This window comes from Cylas formicarius, unplaced genomic scaffold, assembly GCF_029955315.1.
Source record: "Cylas formicarius isolate icCylForm1 unplaced genomic scaffold, icCylForm1.1 PGA_scaffold_10__41_contigs__length_53128322, whole genome shotgun sequence".
NCBI lineage: Eukaryota > Metazoa > Arthropoda > Insecta > Coleoptera > Brentidae > Cylas > Cylas formicarius.
Genome location: NW_026844214.1, coordinates 4,170,807 through 4,192,626, shown reverse-complemented (window position 1 = coordinate 4,192,626; position 21,820 = coordinate 4,170,807). Strand labels below are relative to the sequence as shown.

The following is a 21,820-nucleotide window of genomic DNA, read 5'->3' as shown; positions in this document are numbered from 1 at the left end:
TCGCATTGTAGAACTCACCAGTCAAATTTTTTGTGTCAATTGAAGGACATAATTCTAAAAATACAGGAAATTTATATTGTGCATTACGTCGTTGCATCATTCTGAGAACTAAACGGAATCGATATTTTTATTAGTATTCCCCTAATCGTTCATTCATTCATTCATTCAAATACGTTTTTTTTTCAAAGAAACTTCCACAGGGTATTGTAATACTTTTTATAAAACTTCTGGATTCCTCCTGGGCCAGTTTTTGTTGATTCAAACTAGCTTACGTTTCGCCAATGATGCTGTTGGCTTCTTCAGAGCTCGCATTTTACTGTGTACCTGCGTTTATATTGTTGTTGGTGACTGAGTCGCGGTGAAGATTGTCAAGTTGCTTATAGATTTCTATAGACTCTCGGATTTTTCGTTGGTAGAAGAATTGATTACTTGCAAAAATTTTAGTTTTAACGAATAAAATTTGATGTCCGGTTTCATGATTGTGTTCGTTGTGTTGTACTGATCAGTTTGTCTTAGTTTTAAGGCTCCTTCATGTCCTTTGAACTTAGTTATTTTTGAACAGGTGTCTCCAATGTATTCTTTGTCGCATGGAACGCTGTAAACTCCTGGCATCTCAAATGGAACTGAATTTATCAAATTAATAAATATTATGTTAAGAAAATTATTACTAATTCAGTCAAATGGATATGTTGAAAAAGTACACGGTAATATTGACAAATTAGTAAAACATTTATCTAAATTTCCAGAACTTTTTGAAACACCCTTCATATAGAGGGTGTTCCCGTAAGGGAAGCGAGGAACGAAATTAGGGAAACGAACGAAATATTTGAATTTGTTTCAGCTTAAAAATTTTAACTACAGTTGACATTAGAGATTCTTTTAGAAAGCCAGTTTTCTCTAGTACTGTCGCCCTTGCCCTTAAGGAATGCGGAAGAACTTATTTTGAGGCTAGAGCAGAGAAGCCAGATATTTAAATCATTACCGTATATAATTATATTAAAAGCGGTTGCTTGTAAAAACAAAATCTAATTCAAAGAAAACAATCAACAGCAGTGACCGTGAGCCGGTTTGTATTGTTCCGAAAATAGATATTGAATAATGCAAGTCCATTTGAAATACGCTTAAAACACCCTGCAAGCTGCCAATAACCTCCGACTTGTACAAAAATTCTGCTAAAACGCAGAATTAATGATTAACCTTGGCTAGTGTAAACTTGAAATTGTGATTAGCTGCTATTTTCTATTATGCAAACTATACTTACCTTGTGTGCTTTGTTTCCATGACAACAAGAACCGCTAAGGACACAAAAGCTTTCTTTTTTCGGGAATGTAAGTCAACTCTTTTCGGCCGCAATAAATAAAAGTCGAACGTAAATTGAAAAATCAGTTTATTAGCCATATAGTAATATATTCAACAGCAACTACAATACAAAATTTACACACTATATCATAACTTCAATATAGTTTAATATGAATATAATACATGGGGATTTACAAATGCAAAGGTCTATGATACAACAAGGTAATATGCAAAAATATTGCTAACTCGTAATCTCTTAATTCGTTCACCAGAATAAAAATTAACAATGCGACAAATTAACGCCGTACATTTTTTTTTATTATCGTACATTTTAATCGTCTTCCGTTCAGACTAGATATCGACGGGATATAATATCTAAGAAAATGTCGAATCGCCAGTCGCAGAAAAAAATTCGACGAAATTCCAGAAAAATTATTGCAGTTGATCGGGAACCGACTGATAATAATAATAATAAACAATACACCTTCAACGAAAACAATCTTTACATTATGAGCAAATTTTTACAGATTATGTACAAAAAAAATGGCGCCGTTCGTTCGCGCAAGCGACACACGCTCTCGAAACGGACAGTCGAACGCAAAAAAACCGTGGCGAGAAGAAAAACACGAGAAGAATTTGTATTACAATACCGAACGGGCTGCGGCGCGGGGTTGGGGGGTGGGGGGTGGCGATCCGAAATCCAAATCCCTTCGCCCCCGTCGTCGTCCACACCCTAAATTCCTACATCTAAATCAGTCAGCGGATTGAGTTTCGAGGGACTTCGCCAACGAACGGTACCTTTATAACTATTGGGTACAAAAATACACCGATGTTACTCTACTTATTTTCATACTGTACCAGGCCTCATAAAATTTTAAAATTCGAAAACTCTTATAAATATACGGACAGTCCGATCTAAATTTATTATTATATTCTTAATCAGCACAAATATTTCCAATTAGAACCGTAGAGGAAAACAAACACAGAACGCACGACCGCGTGGGATAGACTAAACACATCCAGACCGGAAGACTTTGCCACGCCATTTAAACATCGAAGGCCAAAGAAGAAGAGTACGAAAAATAGTACAAGTAGAAGAATAATAGAAGTGATGCCGTACCATCGTCCATTTCGATTCCTGATTGTCAACTTTTACGATCCGCAGTTTTTGTGGGTCTTTCAGTTTTTGTGCATTCGTTAATTATCGGAATTACCACTCGTAAATATAAGTCCGGTTTTCTACTAAGCGGACCAAACACGAACTAGTGTCGAATAAAACAAAACTTTTCGACAACTGCCTGGAAACTGGGATGAAATCAAAAGGTTTGAAGCAACTTGTCTTGAAACCAGGGTCTACGAGGGCTACGTTTTTCTTAAAACAGTCCTGCCATCTGGCGTCTAACGTCTTTATAGGGAAGTTTGACATTTTGAGGTTAGGTTTACTCAGTTAGGTTTTGGCGGAAGTTTTTGTGTTTTTTGTGATAAATTAAAAAAATGTAGCTTAATGGAACTTAATCGGGAGCATTTTCGTGTAACAATTTTTTACAAATTTAGACGTGAACTAACTCAATCGATGAACTTAATTCGACTTCGACACGATCTAGGGCTACTATCGCAGTTTTCGGACTTCAGTCGTGATAGTAGTTTTCTTAAGGATGAATTTCGTGTAAAATCGGTGGTTGTCCAAGAAAATATTGATGCAATGTGGAAACTGATTTTACAAGATCGTCATGTGACTTACCGTGAGACTGAGGTATCATTGAGCATTACTGGGACCAGCGTACATACAATTTTGCATAAACATTTGACCGCACAATTTGACATCAGCTCAAAAAACGGCTCGTGTTGATTGGTCGGAGGAAATGCTATGGTAGCCTGGCCACGTTGCAATTGTTTCTTTTTTGAAAGGTAAAACAGTCAATTCTGAATCGTACACAACCATTTGTTTGCCGAAAGTCTTCGGAGAAATTAGAAAAACCAACTGTCGAAGACGATACTAGCTCTTACCGATCAGTGCAAACAAACAACTTTTTGAGCATTAAAAACGTTGATTTCATTAGCCATTCACCATATAATCCTGACTTAGCACCTAAGGACTTCTTTTTGTTCCCAACATTAAGAATAAATTACGTGGGCAACGATTTTTGACCCCAGAAGAAGCGATTGATGCGTTTAAAAAGAATGTTTTGGAGGTGCCGGACTCGACGTGTATTGATCATCAGGATGAATATTTTGAGAAACAATAATGTCATATTGGTTGGTAGCTTATAGTTTTTTTATTACAAATGCCGAAATATAAAAGGTAGCCCTCGTATTTGACTTTCGTTTGGATGCGTTCATTTAGATACGAACTCCATATCCGACAGATGTTTTAGGAATAGGAAAATCGTTTACTCCAAACATGTAGGGTGTGCATGAATGTGCTGAAAACTAATTCGAACATTTACCACGCAATAGTCGAATAGTACACTGCGACCAACAACTCGGGTCAATCGTTCACAAAAACTGAATAAGCTAAATGGTTCGCTTGGACAGTAAACTTCGACAGCTCGAGAAATAATGGCCATCGTACGTCACACTAACATAGCAACCATCACTTTAGGCCAGGACGTATTGTAAACCTGTAGTTTGGTTGCAGGTTGGTGTCCAAATTGATCGAGATAAATTTTCTCAGTATTGGAGTGGAAGTCTAGATGAATTCAGTCCACGGCTTTCGACAAATTCTAAACAGCGGTTTGTGCGATTCTGCGCAAGTTACGCGCCACGTTCGATCTCCAAAAAATCGTTCATCGTCTCACAAAATAGTTATTTGTGCTGCGCTAAAGATAACTTCTATTACACTGAAAGCACACGTATGACGTTTCGTATTAGACGCCTTTTATTTTTTTTTGTTTAAATATAAGAATATCGATGTTGCTCTCTACTCTAAAAACTTTATAAATTTTTTAAAAACGTTTTTTTCTTCTAAAAAACGCTATTTTCCTTAAGATTTAGTTTGTGCATTGACTTTCTCCTCGTCGAGAATCGAAACGAAAGATAAGTTTCCTTTAAGCGTAATACAAGAAGATGGAAAGCGTCGTTTATTATTATTTAACTTGGCGAGAGGAACAATGAAGAAATTATTATTTACAACAGTGTGCGCGCGGCGATCCGCTCCAACATACCTGTTTGAAATAAAAATGGCGCGCGCTATGTTCGGCTGTTATTTTTACAATTCGACCCGCATATCGGACATTCAGGTCGGATTAATTGATCTATTTTTCTTGGATGTTGTTTCGATTCAAATGTCATTACTTCCCGACGTACATTGTATCGCAATCGACCTAAATAGGAGCACTTCCATCAAATTCGAATCGAACTTCGTCGATTTACCGCCTTTTATTGAGGATTTCCCATGATTTACAGCGGTTTACTGCGATTTACCAAGAATTATTGCAAGTGTTGCAAGGAAATTCGTTGCGAAAGCCTTTTATAAACTATACATACATACAAAGTTACCAAACTTAAGTTTCAACGTAAAATTTCTATAGAATTTTCCTGTGTATTGCGAGGAGTCCTGTGAGTCCTGTGATTCGTCAAGAATCTACTTTTCAATAATTTAATCATCATCATCATCATTGCCTCTAGGAAATGCAGCAAAGACTATAGATACTTTGCTCAGAGTAAATAGATTTATGAGATTTTATTGAGTTTTAATAAATTAAATTGCAGTGAAAAATTTTATGTGAATATTAGAGCTGAAATGCATTCATTTCAGTTGGAAAACCCTTTAGAAACCTTACTCAGGATAAACAAATTCCTGAGCATTTAAAAGTTTTATACGCGCGAACGGTGAACTTATGTTTTATTTTGATTTTAGTGGCTTGAAATGGTACGAAAGCGAAATATTGCAAGTAAATTCTTTGAAAAGTTGTAGTTGCATTTTTCGTTTCAGAAAAAATTTCCTACAAACTCCACACGTCCAATAATATGGAGGTTTTAAAAAAGGAATAGACTTTGATATCAAAGTTTAATATAACAATTTCTTCCATTGTTAAGACTTAAAGGACCAACAAAATTCGGAAAAGGGTCCTTTAGCAAACAAGTGTTTCCAGTGCGACCGAAAAATTTCAAACAGGTCTGCCAGACGCGGCGGCCTTCCGCGAAATCTCTATCAACATTTTAGCCAGCGTGTACGAGCGATCCCGAGCGTACCCGAAAAATGACGATAACCGCGTGTACGTACCCATTTCATCCGCATCTACAACAACCGACGTTTAACAAATTAAGTACCACTCTGATCGAGAAAACAACTTAAAAAATCTCCGAAAATTCTAAAGAGTCCGAGTTAAAAAAGCTTCGGTGCTGGTTGTTTTGAAAGAAAGAAAAAAAATCGTTTGTGTCGGACTAATCCGCGTTAGTAAAACGGCATTATCGCGCGAGGTGGAAAAACAACAAGGGCCCAAACTTTTTTCCGTCAGACTGTGAAAACTTAAAAGTTGCCGGCACAAAAAATCATAAATGTGACGTGTATCCTCCAACGTTAGAAGCGGCAGCACCTGTCAAAGACTAAACGGACTTTTTGACAACTAAATATTGGTCATCAAAACAGATGAATCACAGCCTGATTTTGTGTCCCATCGCAATTCGACGGAGTTTAAAACCTGTTTAAACTATAATGCCGGTCTACCCGGTCCGACATAATTATACTGAGCTAGGCACTAACAACTGGTTGATTTTAATTAAGACGGAGAACCCACATTCGGTGAACTAAACGGCGACAGCGCTTTCATTTTTCGTTTATAAAATGTAAAAAAAAAATAAACACGAAAATGAGATCAATATTTGGGGTTAAATTAGAATATATATATGTATATAATATTAGTAACTAGTCGATGTAGCCGATTGAGCTGACTTGGGGGATGTGAATCGACAGGAGCCACACCGACTGGACTATACCGAGTCTATATAGACCAATAACAATGATTGTATGTGCCTATATACGAAAAAAGAGTTCAAACGACAGTCTTATTGTTTCCGTTTAACACATCATGAACCCCTCGTCTGGCCAATGGTTGCCGATATTTGAAAATATCGGGATGTCTCTCGGGCAGGTGAAGTCCAGGTGCGAGCCGGAACTGTTGGACGCGGTGTCGAAGCTGGAATCGATATCGGCCAACCTTTCCAGATCGATATCGTCCATGGGTAAGAGATCGATGTTGTCTAAATCGTCCAGTGTCGCGTTGGGTACGTGCGTGAGTCTGTCCTCCGGTTCCTCCTTCACGAACGTATTAACCCACGAGTCTTCGTAAATGGTGGCGCTCTCCGGTGAATCCGGAGTTTCGCAACTCGGGCTAGACGGTACTTTAGCGGAAAGAACACTAATCGGGGGCAATTGGGTGGTCGGAGTCGGCAAGCTTTGTCTTACGGGTTCGTACGCGTGTCCCAGGCTGGTTTCCACGTCTGCGGATAGCGACACCTTGAGTTTGGACACCACCGATTCCGGAACCGACGTACGCCTGGCGAATATCTTATCCTTAAGTACCGAATCGTTATTGTTTCTGTCGTTCCGTTTTGATTTCTGATTGCGTTTCGACGATTTCTTGGCGCCGCTCGACTTGGGCGTCGGTTTGGCCGTCTTCTTCCTGGGACGATACTTGTAATCGGGATACTCCTTCTGGTGCAGCTGGCGAAGCCTATCGGCTTCGTCGATGAAGGGTTTGCGTTGCTCGTCGTTCAGTTGCCTCCAGCGTACGCCGAGGTTCTTCGAAATCTCCGCGTTGTGCATATCGGGCGATACCTCGCAGATTTTTCTACGTTCGATCTGCGACCACACCATGAACGCGTTCATCGGACGTTTGATGTGGTTCGGGTTGTTTTTCTTCGTCTGAAACAACGAAAACTCCCGTCAGCATACCAAAAAGAAAAAAAAAGGCAAGAGTCGTATTCAAATTCGAACTGGATTTTGTGATTTTTATTTGGTTTGCCGGTTCGATTAAAATATTCTTATGGGTACGTCGTGACTGGCCGGTTTCGAGCCGACAATCTCACCTCGCGATCATTTATGAAAGATTAAAGCAAGGCCAAATAAACAATACCGCCCGAATAAGGTTTCTGTCCTTTCACGAGCGATTTATAATCGGTTTTGCGCAAGCCCGGAAACCACCGAGTATATACGCAACGTATATATTTTGCACGTTAATTTCGCCAAGGACAGGCGTGACTATCGTACGTATGTTTAATAATTTTTTTTTCTGACACGCTGCGTTACACATATTAATAAATAATATTAATCGAACGTTGTTTTCGTAAAGGCAGAAGGAAGGAAAAAAACGGAAAAAATTTTAAATAACGAGTTGCGATTAGTTGCGAAACTCTTTGTAAGTGTCGTTTTATGGGCGCGGGTGCGGCGTCTGAGATATTATCGCGAGAAGTTTTTTGCGTCTTTGCTTTCGCATTGTAAAAATAAATTCCCAGTTGTTAATAACGCGCAGGTAATTAGGTAAGCGAACGGAGTTTTGGGATGTAGTTATTGCTATTGCTATTGACACTTGAAGAATATGAAGCAAAGCAAGAAAAGACCAGGCATACGAAAACTGGAGGTATTTTATGTATTGCACGAGACGAATTACACTAGTACACATACATTCGAAACTCTATATAGTGAAATTGAAGGGACTGCTTTTTTTCCGGCATAAAGAGTTAGGGGCGCTTGAAAAATAACAATACGCATATCTGTTCTTCGAGAGGAGCATCTTCCCCATGATACATAGAAAATTTCTCTAACAGCTTAACTGAATACAAATATATAAATCTAAAATATATAATATATAATATATATAATAAAATATATAATAGAAAAATATATAATATAAAGTTATAAAGTGCTGACTTGGTTGCTTATTAATTTTTCGAAGAAACTTCCACAGACTACTGCAATACTTTTTATAAAAATTCTGTCCAATCATCCTGTAGACTTTTTCAGTTTCAGCCGAGCTCTGAAGTTTTGTAAAAAGATTTTCCTATTCCCTATATAAAACTGAGTCTGCGGGATTCAGGAGAGGAAAGAAAAACAATGAAGACGGAAGAATACCTAAACCTGCAGTAAGTATTTCTTGAAGACACGCCCTTCTGTAATTCCATTTTTGAGAGTCCCCTTGTAATTCCTAGGCGCGTTTTCGGCGTGACGCGTTCCAATCGACCAATCGCAAACGTGAAGTGCTTGTTATGCAACTCGAACCTTCTGACGCTCAATCCTGTCGGTCCGCGGCTCGTGCAGGACATTTTTCTTGTAAAACGTGGGTGGGGGGGGGGGGCTTCATTAATATCCGAAACGACATCGTTTGTTGTCACTCGCGCGAGAGAGTCAAAGAAAAATAAGCCAAACAGAACAAATGACTGTTGGCCGGTGGGGCATTTCTTTAACAAACGAGCGCGTCCGTTAGCCTAATGCAAAAATGAAAGTAGTGAGCCCGATAAACGCTTATTTATGGCGTCATTATTGCGTTTTTATCGATCGTTCGCCGGGAAGAAAAAGCATCCGGCGACTACCATTACGATCTTTTAAAGACGCCGCCGCTGCTGTCGCACCGGCGAATAAAATGTAAATATAGAGACCGAGGGATGCGCATTTTTCTGCGTGCCGTGCTACGCGTTACGTCCAATTTTCCGACGACATGCAACACATATCGTTGTCCCTGTAGTTGTATATAGGGGACGGTGGGACGAGGCGGCCCCCCTAAGGCAAAAATTAAGCATTTTTTTTTGTTTTTTCCTCTAATAATTATAAATTCTGATTATTTGTACATTTTGGTACTCCAAAAGCTGTTGAAGCTGCAGAAAAACCCATTTCTCCATTCTCCGTTCTTTACTGCTCACCCAATTCCATATTCACATTTTTATTTTTATAATTACGCACCAACTTTACTAAGTAAATTAAGTAATTAATGAAGGAAAAAAATTGAATAATATTTCAAAGTATGTGATATACAGTCTTGGTATTTTTTTAACCATTACAGCGCTACTCAATCACTTTTAGAACTATTATTACCGACTATCGGTAAGGTACTTTTTGGCGGCAATATTAAATTGTAATTTATTTGTGCCTTATTTGTAAAAACATCACAACATTAGTTTTTTTTCTATATAATCGGAAAAAAGACTCGTATCACGTTAAAAATAGGTTTTTTTGAGCAACATAACAATAAATAGTCGTCAAAGAGGGTATTTATTGTTATGTTCTTCAAAAAACTTATTTACAATGAAAAAAAAAATTTTTATTCATCAAAATTTTTGAAAAAAAATGTTGAATTATGCAAAATACTAACCAATTAAACAAAACCAGTAGAAAATCGTTTAGCGATATGGGAAAAAAGTAATTCAATTTACTTCAAGCTTAAATTTGCCCAAATTATTCCCAAAAACAATATAAGGTTGTATGAACAAAATTTTGACTTCCTTTTAAAAAAAAAAAACAACCCTCTTAGGCGGGAGATTCAAATTGCTTTTTGCTTACTCAGGGTGTTTTTAAATTTCTCTGCACAGAATTCGATGAAAAGAAAATAGTTATGCATGCTATTCAATTTCTGTGACGTCGTATATGGCCGCTGTAGCACGAAAATTCAAAAGTGGCGCATTCGAAACTTACCAAAATTTGACCATATCCAACCTGAAATGAGTAGGTCACATAATGCATATAAACATTTCTTTTATCATATACCAAAAGCTGATTTAAATCACGCCTTTCTTTTCTTATAGTGAACTTTGTCCAAAAAACGAATTTGCACACATGCTAAGTACATTTTTTTTATATTTCGCATATACCTCATTAGTTGAAAACAAATTTGGGTAATTCCAATATCAGTATTCTGTTTAATAGGTTTTCAACCAAAGGGAAGAGGGTTAAACGTAGGAAGAGCAGAACGTGAATACCAGTTAAATCTTAACCTTAACGATGCAAACGTGTATCTTTTTCTTTTTTATAAATGTGGCTCTTGATTGCGTCTCAAAGAATTTATTTGTTTACCTGTTTGCGTGTTAACTAGGTAACGGTTATTTAATTAATAATAAATATAAAATAATAAAGTAATTTAATTTGACACGCACGTACTTATACTGAAAAAACAAGAATGCACCTAACAATAACAAAATAGCAATTTCATAAAATTAGTAGCACTCGTTCTCCGAGTCGGAAGATAGCAATGATGAATTGGATTTTTTGTATTAACATTTTTAATTTATAAACAAATAAGAACCGCCCGATTGCCAAAAGGAAAGTCGAACTGCATTCAAACTTTGAAAACATTCCAACTTTACGAAGACCAACATCACGCGTTCGCTTTGAACCAGATTTCGTTTTATCGCAGCTAAATAGGTTCGTCTTGACCCACTTAGGTATACATAAGACCTTAATTCATATTGGCACTCTTCTGCGTTGCACACACACATTGCCCTGATTCCGTATACACATAAAATTCCCCTTGTATATGTTTAAACCATGTTCCAGAATCGAGTCCCGTGGCGTTTGCCTTGAAGGAAACAAGGCCAACGTAAATATAGCCCCATTCGTTTATCCCTTCGGGTCCCTTCCTCGAGACGATTGCGTTACCGCCCGTTGATATTTTTCAACGCCACTTCTTAGGCAGTTATCGAATAGCTATAGAAATAAGTGCATGTAACTAAAGTAAACTGAAATGCCCATTAAAAAAAGTAAATAAAAATAAAAAGCTTAATTGTAATGGATTTTGCAATAAAAATAAATAAGAACTGAAAGTTCAGATTTTCACGAAACAATTGTTTCGACAACACCGTGTCTTTATCAAATGATTGTCATGTAAAAATATATAATTTCGTGAAAATCTGAACTTTTGTTCTTATTTATTCTGATAAATGGATTTTCATCAAGTAAAAGCCATCAGTTATGAACAGTTAGATCTTGAGTAAGCTTGTTCGATCTTCTATTATGCAAACTTAACGGAATTGATATCACAAGACAAATCTATAAGTAAGGTCTCAACGAAATAAGCCTTTAAACAATCGCCATGCGTTCTATATCTTTAAGAGTCTATTGCTGCAGCATATTTATGAATAATGCTCGCCACCTCATTCTCTAGTATCGCTGGTAACATGACACGTGTACTTACTGGTGCTCGCACTTTCCCACACATAGGTTTATTATTGTTAAGCGCATACGCGTATTATCAGCAAGAAGCGAAGCAAATAAAATTAGTTCGCATGAATAAATACATATTTTAGAAAATAAGCATCACAATTACTTACGGTGACTGGATGAAAACGTGTAAATGTAACAGGCGTCAACTAAAAACGATTACATTTGCACTGCAAGATATGCGATACGATTGTTAACCCTTCCGTATCTTATACCGCAACTACTACTTTACGTAAGCCGTAGTTTAAAACATCTGGGTGATTCCCAAGCAACTAAAGATTCGTGGTAACGCCGTAACATCAGTTGAAGTTAATATCTCAGCTCTCTAAATGAGATATAACATTCCTAAAGTGTAAGCAAGTACGATTTACAAACAAGTGGCGCAGAAAGAATACAGAAGAACCAGAAAGACCACGGTCAATTTGGTTTGACCCTAGCTTGTCGCAGAAGCGTCTGCACTCCTGCAGTCAAAACGAAGCAGTATGAACTCTCAATTTTTTTCGTTCAGTATAGTCAACTATACTCTTATTAAACTATCGCTAGTTCTTAATCTCAATGCTCTTCCGCTAATGGATCCGCTCAGACCTACACCACCGGTTAAACTGGTATTTTTATTGGAACTTTTTCAATTTTAAATTGGCAGGGGCTGCCGTTTTCTACGGAAGAAGACTTAAGAAGTATTTCTAATAGGAAGATCTAATCTCTAATGCTCTTGCGCTAGTGGATCCGTTCGGGCCTATACCACCGATCAATAAAACTGGTATTGGAACATTCTCAATTTTAAATTGGCAGAGGCTGCTGTTTTTGACAGAAGAAGAAGACTAAGATTCTCTAACAGGAAGTTCTTAATCTCAATGCTCTTCCGCTAGTGGATCCGTTCAATTCTATACCACCGATCAATCAAACTGGTATTTTGATTGGAACTTTTTCAATTTTAAATTGGCAAGGGTTTCTGTTTTCGACAGACCAAGACCTTAGAATTTTTTCTACTAGGAAGTTCTTAATCTCAATGCTCTTTCGCTAGTGGATCCGTCCGGTCCGATACCGCCGATCAATCAAATTGGTATCGGTATTCGAACTTTTTCAGTTTTAAATTGGCAGGGGCTCCTGTTTTCGACAAAATAAGAAGACTTTAGAAGTTTCTCTAATAGGCAGTTCTTAATCTCAATACTCTTCTGCTAGTGGATCTGTTCAAATCTATACCACCGATCAATCAAACTGGTTAGTTTGGTATTAGAACTTTTTCAGTTTTAAATTGGCACGGGCTGCTCTTTTGGAAGACTTTTTCGAATAGGAAGTTCTTAATCTCAATGCTCTTCCGCTAGTAAATCCGTGCAGGTCTATCTATGCCATCGATGAATCAATCTGATATTCATATTCGAACTTTTATCAATTTTAAATTGGCAGGGGCTGCTGTTTTTGACAGAAGAAGATCATAGAAGTTATTCTAATAGGAAGTTGGAAAGACAGACGACTAACAAAAACATATTTTATAGTACCTCAGCCATAACGTTGTGTGCATAAACATTGGCGGGCAATTGAAAACCCCAAGTTTAACGTAAGGTCGCAGGTAACATTAAGTTCATAGGGGATTGAAGAACCGGCCCTCGGTTTACATCCTTCCGAAACTTCGTTTCCTCAACGAAACGCAGAATACGTCCCATCAAAATTCCGCCGGCGGAAACGAAAGAAGAAAAAAGTTGACTCTAATAGAAATCCCGGCTAAAAGGCGAAACTTTCAACTGTCAGCAGTTGTTTAAAAAGAATAGAGGTATTGAAAAGCGATCGGGCGATGCGTGAGCTTAATGTCGATCGGGCCGCCGTGCGTGACAGTTATTTGTTTGGCGCCTCACGCGGGACAACTCCTTAACGGGGAAAACACGGACGAGAACTTTCCCGTTATCGGCAATCTATATTATATATTCATTGTAGTGGAGTTTCGTTTTTGCCGTGCGGAGCGGCGCGTTCGTCGATAACGCCCACACTTTTACGCGGGACCCGAAAGTTTTTATTGACAGGAAAGGTTGTATTGATACCGAGCTTTACGGAGTTGTTTGAACGAGCGAAGCCTGCGGATGGGACGATTAGGGCGAGTAAATTTACGCAGGCAATAAATAATTCGTGGGAAAATGTTTCTCGATAGTTTTTTTTTGGGACTATTAAAAGACGAATTTAATAAATTACCGTCGATATCATCATTATCCTCTGAGTTGCTTTTGGATGAATTCGTCGTTCCCTAATTTCCGGTAGTAGTCATTTGCGACTTATTCCGACTGATTTCGATTTTGAGCCTGTTGTAACCTTTGTAAAAATTGATCATACCATCGCGTCGATCAGAGTTGCAGTCTGGATTCACAAAATAAGAGTTTTAAGTCGTCTTGTTACCATGGAAACGTCAACAATAATTTTGTAACGTTCGTTGTCAGTGTCATTTTGTTTTACTTATACAATGCAGGAAGCTCGTAAAGGTAAGTTTTGAGAGAAATTTTATGCTAAGTAAATTACTCTAAAAGGCAATTAATTGTCCTTAAAAAATTATACATATTTTTGAGACATATTTAAAAAATAGCCCAAAAAGGTATGTATGTAATTTATTAAGCAATATGTTACAATTTTAGAATAATTTAGGGATGCTGTTGATACTACGTATAACGATTGTATAAATTTTTTTTTTAAGAAATTACCGGGGGTGGGGGCAAAAAACGGAGAAAAAGTTTTTCGTTACAAGTTTTGTCTTATTAATATATAAATTTGTTTTCTTTTTTTTATAGAGCTCTAGTGTAACTTTGTAGTTGTTAGTTGTAAGTTTGATTCATGTAAGACATTATTTTTGGCATTTCAATAGTGAAAGGTATTGATTGTCATAACTTTTGTTCACTATGCGTTGTCATGCTCTTTTGACACCAAGACTAACTATTAATCAAAAATTGCAAAAAAATGGTTTAATTTTTTTAGGGCTATGCAACAACTGTAACAAAAACAGAGCAAAGTGTTCAACTGTGTAAAAACGCTGTTATTGTTTTATTTCGTTTTTTTCAAGCAAACAAACTTAAAAATTATCAAACATCCGATATCAATATTTTGTTTTAATCTATATTATATAAATACCTTTTTTTTGTTAAATTGTAACTTTTGGGACGAGCGGTATTATTTTTTCTTATTTACTTAACTATAATTTTTTCAAAATGTTTCTACATTGTGTGTAGTTTTTTTGTGAACTCCCTGTATAGTAATTATAATATATTCAAGTTTGATATTCGTAATATTTTTTCTTTTTATTGATGTTTTTAATAATATTAAGTAAAATTTATTGGCATTACAAAAAAATCGAATTAGTCCAAACACCTAGGATGGATATCCCTGGCCCAATGTGCGCCGTAAGATCACATAATGTAAAAAAAAAATATTGCCAGAATTGTTGTTCTGGAGAGAGAAAACCAGTTGCTAAAACAACAAACTACTACCGCTGTTAAACGCTCTTCTTTGTGTAGCGACAACGGTCCTAATAATTCTATCAAAAGCTCGCTTTTTCTATTCTTCGCAGGGTCATAATTGAACCAAAACAATCATTGCTTGTCGATTCGTAAATCGCAAACACTGAGCGCTTCTCCCGAAAAACCAGCACCTGTTTCTCAAAATTAATGAAAAATTGACCATTTAAGGATAATAAGGGTAGTTGCGGTTTGGCGATAATGCCCACGATTATTCGCCATATTAAAACAACAACATCCTACGCTACAACAATAACAACTAACCATAACGATCTCTAACCGACTACATCGATTAAGAACTAAATACATGGAAAATGTCCCGACGTTAACGGACATCAGTTATAATTACGTATCTGCATGCTACCTGTACGAACACAAAGTTGCTAATAGACGTCTATAAAACAAGTCTGCGACAAGTGTAATGCCCTTTCGCGATGCCTGGCATTAGTTCTAATTGTCTGCCTCGCATCCTGTCTCCTTTATGTTTCGGTCGGGGCTACGAAACGTATGATTTACCCATTTTACATTGCTGAACGCTCGATAAATTACGAATTCCCTATGAGAAATATTTGAAACTATTCACGCCTCGATAACTTCTACACTGCCGCTACAAATTGCCGACATAGTAGAACGATGCAAAAAAAAAATGGTAAAAGGGACCGATAAAATCAATAGCAAGAAAAATGAAAGAGTTATACCATTCGGGTACAATTTTACTAATGGCGGTGTGAAGGCCATTCTTGACAATTACTGTTTTCTTTAATTTATTGTAAAATCGACATTGAAAGTCGTTGATGCAAGGGTATAAATAAAGAGAATGCAGATAAGGGTCCAAGCATTAGCTCTACTCGCTTTCTCACCAACTTGGCGAAAGAATGCGTTTTATAACGGGAAGGGGATTCTAAATTGCATTTAAAAAAAAAACCTCTCCACTTATTTGAAAAATAAAAATAGTAATATTCAAAGTGAAAATCTTCACGGTTAGTGACAACTACTGCCCGGTCGACCACACAATACAAAATCATGAAGAAAGATGGAGGTAAATTTGTTGTGGGCTATTACTGTGCTACTGTCTATACTTAAAACTAATGATGTTTATAGTTGAGGTATGGTACGTCTACTGACGAGCCACTGCCGATTAAAGAGACATCTAAGCTTAACGAAAATTAAAAATACCACTGAAGGCAGGTTCTGTCAAGAAAAGGAGCAAGGAGCCTATCGTGCTGCTTCGAAGCTCAGGAGTAATTGCAATGACGGAGAGGTTAATTGCGAACTCTTGCAACTGAAATCTTGAGTTTTGACTACCTGCGTTTCAAAGGATACATTTCCAATATCAACAAATCAGCGGAAATAAAGCAAAACAACTTCGAAGAAAAAAAAAACCGAAAACGAGATTTCGATACGTTTAATTTTTTAATTGCGCGAGAGTTTTCGGGGAGTATTATGACATTTCCTACGAGGCGAAACAATCGTCGTACCTAATTCGACTTTAATTGTTTACACGGTAACTTTGGTATCCCGCTAAATCCAATTAAAAGTTTGAATAATAATTGCACCTCTTCGTTCGTGTTTTATTTTCGTTATTATTGTTCGTATACGATTTTGTTCTCGTTCTCGCGAAGCGGCCATGCGTGTCAAATCGGCATAATTATTGAACTGGGCCAAGGTGTGTGTGCGCCAAGCGAAAGATCATCAACGATCGCGTCGAGTTTCAAATAATGTGTGACGCAACGGAACTCTAGAGTGGCCTTATTGTTTGTTAAATCGAATTCGTTTGGTTTGGAAATTACATTGCGTTAAGGCGGGCCGAATCTCTAACGAACGTCGGTATCATACATTCAGTGCCTATATTGTTGCTAACATGGTTGAATCGAAATATATTCAAACGACAGCCATACAGGTATATAAAATCGTATTTTGGCCGGTTTACATTTTAACTTATTAACGAAACACACGATTCTGTATAAAAAAGCAGAGTTCCAATAGCACCAAACTTCACCACAGTGTTTAGGAATCACCAAGTTCGTTGTATGGCACCTTCTCTTAGACAGAGCGCTCAACCCTTCGTCAAGTTTCATGAATCAGTTGGCATACACAATGATACTTAAACCCAACCTGATTTGGGTAGCTAAGTATATTTCTTCCACCTTAAATAACGAGTGTCCCATACATCTAGGGCATTCTGACTAACCTGCAGCAGAAAATTAATGCTGTGCCTTCGCCGTATAAACAAAGTCACTACGCAGCTTTGCATTTTAAGTGTTTTTTGTCCTAGAGGGACGCATTCTTTTTCTATTATGCTTCTGCGGACCACTATCGGACTTTCGCAAAATCTTTCACGTCTTGTTGAACTTCAAAGTTACAGAAAACTTTTTCGTCAGATCGCCGTAGTATTAAATGACGTCATGGCGTGTGTAAAATTTCAAGTGGATAGCTTCAAATTTCGGACATTTTTCGTGTTTCACAGCAATGGTTAAAAAACAGTGGAAAAAAAAGATATACGTCGTGGTTTCAAAAGTTATGGCCAATTAATGCTAGTTCTGCAGAGAAAACGAAAACGGAGAACAGAAAAAAAAAATTTTTCGAAAAAAAAAACGTCTCCCTGTATATTTTATCCCATCCGGGCACGCGCGTTAATCTGCCTATCGCACAGCCGCCATTTCACTGTAATCCTATTTATTTTGGTGCAGTGGGGGACAGTATTTGATCGAAACCACCAAAAGTCGAATCAAATAATTCCGATTTAATGAACCTTTGAATTTATTTTTCCGACATGTATAGCGGGAGATCGTACGTAACTGCCGAAAATAAAATTTCGTTATCTGGTCGTAGCCCGTTAAAACGGGATCAGGACCCCCGCCAGCTCGCAATTGCGACATTTAATGCCTCAAAAGGAATAAATTATTTGAAAAGTGTGCGTCCAAACCGAAAATCGATACACAATTTACCATAGATTAGAGTTAGCTTCGGGCGTCCCGCTACCGACGCTCTCTCTTTTATATTCACTTTGGTAGCGCGCCGCGACCATTTTAATTGCCCTAACGACCGGGCTAAAGGCTTAACTTAATCCAGCTTAAAATAGGACGGAGGGTCTAATATTGGTTAGCGCTCAAAGGCGGTGGCGATAGAAGTATACTCCAACCAGAAATATAGTGCTTTAATAAGAATGATTACTAATAAACTTAAACTAAGTAGTATAGCAAACCAAAGAATGTTTGCTTGAAGGTGGTAGACACTGATTCAGTAGAATTACTAAAAGGATGTCGAACTTCCATTGTCTTTTTTTTTAACTTACACAACGTTTCGGACAATTGCTTACTACCCGTTATCAAGTGTAAAAACAACCCAAAGAATATTAAACACAGGTAGGTATAAAATTATTTTCTATTACGGACCACACTTTTACCTGAATTTAAATTCCGAAACTTTAGGTAACAATCTTGTCGCATTGTATGTAAATGACCACCCTTGGATAATCCCATTCAAAAGCAATTGATCACTTTCTTATATCTATGAACAGACTTTACTTACCCTTACCCTTTGAACTATCCAGTGAAAACAGCATCGCAGGATCAAAGCTAGAGGATCAGGTACGCAGGAAGGATCACAGTCAAATACCTCCATAATATATTGCAATTTATTCGAAAATACCCCGAAGTATCAATGCTTAATCAAATTTAAAACAGTCAAATAAAAATTTCAAGTTAACTACTACTTAATGCAGAATAAGCATCTATTGGGATGGGTATTATCACTGTCCTGCGGGTAAGATACTGTAAAATACTTAAAACGTCAAAGCAATAAATGCACTATATTTTTGGTCATATTATACGTTTACATTAGATAAAATGTAAATGGGAGGTTGCTGTTTCAGTACTACTGAAAAATCGCGTTACTTTGACTGATGCTGTCCATACCGCTGGCCGCATGTAGTAAAAAATACATCAACAACTACAATCACCTCTCGAAAATAACCAAAAATCATCAATTGCTGCAGAAAAAAAAATACATTTTTATGTCTCTTTCGATTCCAATATACCTTCCACGAGACGTTTGTACAGTTACGTAGACTTTCACGATTTGAAACAATCACGAAACTTCGCGAACGTGTGGTGGGCGTCTAACAGTAGTGATTTTCTTTAAAATCGTGTTTATCTCATTACCGTTATAGCATTATTATGATTTGAAGCCTTTCTGCGAACACGCTCTTAAGAGGATTTAGGAGTAGGGGGGAGAGCGTATCTATCCGCTTCTCCTTACATGCCGCGAAGCTGCGAAAGCCCAAACCCGTTTGCACGTTTTGCTTTGCGAGAGGGGGGCCTCGACTAATTCCCAGAAATTGCGAAGGACCTTCGTGTTTAATTTCTGGAAAATTGCGACTCGTCAGCGCGTCTGAGGAATATTTTCCTTGAAATCAATCGAAATGTGCCCTAATTAATTACGTTTGGAAACGGAGACGTAGAATACCTAAAGACGACTATGTGGAGGTTTTGCTAGAGTTGCGAACTTATGAGGAGTCGAGGTTGTGTAAATTGGAAATTGCAAATTGACACTCCACCCAGCGTCATTAATGACATAATAGTAGCTAACATTGATAGTCAAATTTTGCTTTGCTGATGATATGAAATGTTTAGAATAATTGATAATGTGGTCGACTGTGTGTCTCTCTCTGCAAAATGATTTGGAGTTTATAGATTGTTGTAACCTACCCCTAAATACATTTTAATGTAGATGGTTGCTACACGGCTAGGGGACTGCCACTGAGTGATTTATTGCTAATGTTTCAGGTTCCCTTACTGTTGAATCTTAGTGGATTGCCCTAAATTGCTGAACTTTCATGTTCCTTTAAGGACTGTAAGTGCATCACCTGTATTTCACCTAGTAACTCCAAGAACCATTTTTTTGATTAAAGGTCCTCTCTATCAGTTGATGAAATTATTTAATGACTTGTGTAATGATATTGACGTTTTTTATCTTAGTCGCTCCCTAACGTGAAGACTGTATAAGTTCAGTTAAAGTAAAAATGGATTTGTTGGAAATCGGTTGCTTTATGAAGACGAACCGGTGTCAGAGGAAACATTTCCACTGAAGGCGTATATTTGAAAAAACGATATATAAGGGCTCAAATCTCCCGGCCTGACATAGATCACACGATAAAACTTTGTCTTCTTTTAAATATATATCTTAGTAGGCTGCGAAAAAAAAAGTCTTGCATCAAATAATTTATTGACAGCATTTTAAACAAGACGTGTCCGAAAAAATGTCGCAAATAAAGCAAATTGAGTATAGAGCAGTCATAACGTTTTTGACAAAAGAAGGGTTAGCACCTAAAATTATTAAAGAAAGGCTGGATGCTGTGTACGGCAAAAGTTCTCCTTCGTATTATGTGTTCGAGTGGGGCAGGAGTCCCTTGAAGATGATTCAAGAACTGGTCGACCAGTGGAGGTCGTAACGGAAGATATTGTTGCCATTGTGAATGAGGTGATATTGAGTGATCGACGTTTAAGGGTCAGAAATTACTAAGCTTTCTGATACAAGTGTTCGTCGAATCCTGTCGAGTGTCTAGTGTGCGCGGTCTTTTTTGGAACTCTGTGGGTCGGAACCGAAGCCTGTGATAGAAACTATTGTGACGGGAGATGAAACTATAGTTCTCTATTATGGCCCTCTATCGCAAAAAAAAAATCAATGGGGTGGCGTAGTAAGGGTGAAGCACCTCCAAGAAACTTCAGAGTCTGCCAGTCAACAAAAAAGGTGATGGCCACGATCTTTTGGGATTGTGAAGGAATTCTTATGATAGATTTTAAAGAAACTAATACCACAGTTAATGGTAAATATTACGCAACATTGCGTCTTTTGCACGATAATGCACTCGTCCACACTGCTGGTGTTGCACAAGCTGCCATTTTAGAGTGTGGGTTCCAACAGACAAATCATCCTCCCTATAGTCCAGATATGGCCCCCAGCGACTATTATTTGTTTGAATATTTGGAAAAGGACTTACGTGGACAGCGGTTTAACGACGAAGTTGAGATAAAAGAGGCTGTTTTAGCTAATTTTGCAGACAAACCAAAAGAATATTTTTTTAAAGGGATTGAGTTGTTAATAAAAAGATGTAATAAGTGTATGGAAGTAAAATTGAAAAATAATAAAAAATTGTTACCGTACTTTGTTTCTTTCATATTCAGGCTGGGAAATTTTGGCGCTGCCCTCGAAATGTTCGATTTCGTTAGATATCGGTTTTTTTTGGGCTCTTATGGCTCAAATCGCCAGGTCAATAAAGAGCACCGATCGTATAATCTGCATACTATACGTTGACTTATCGTTTAATATGTCGTCATTTACGATCTGTGGCAATAAAGGTCGAGACGGACGCAGCTCTACAAGGAGGGAAAGTCATAAACATCTACGTTTTCTAACTAACCTACTGCAGCATAAGCAAATTGTCGTAAAATATTGAAAAATTGGGAAACTATTTTGATATCAACATAGACAGAACGGTCTTAAGCATTACTGAGCAACAGGCGATGGGAACCTCGTTCGAATAATAATTTCCCATTTACCATTGCGCGCGTTTATGACTGCAACACGGCTAAAATGCGAGACCCATTTAAAACGAAAATATCGTTAGCCGTAAAGAAACGCCAAAAGAAAACAAAAAATCAAGGCAGATTTATGTCGTTTCACGTTTATATGGCGCGCGATAGGCCATTTGCTGAACAACTCTCCGAGAGCGTATACACACAGAAAACGAAAACGAACACATCCGCCGCGTAGTATCGAAGAAATTTCACAATAATAAAGCATAAATCTCGCTCTCTTTATCATCTGTTCAGCATCATAATCTATATGCCATTTCTGTGCACTACGTGCAATAAAATACGGA

At 37.5% G+C, this 21,820-nt stretch overlaps 1 protein-coding gene across 1 annotated transcript in view; it reads right to left on the bottom strand.

Annotated features, from left to right (window-relative positions):
- Positions 1–1,370: 1,370 nt before the first annotated feature.
- The window catches only part of LOC132700369 (transcription factor sem-2-like), a 42,978-nt gene continuing 22,528 nt past the window's right edge, over positions 1,371–21,820 (bottom strand). Inside the window, exon 2 of the mRNA XM_060667633.1 lies at positions 1,371–7,165. Within this exon, the coding sequence (XP_060523616.1) occupies positions 6,320–7,165 (846 nt within the window). The 3' untranslated portion in view covers positions 1,371–6,319. The remainder of the gene's footprint in view (positions 7,166–21,820) is intronic.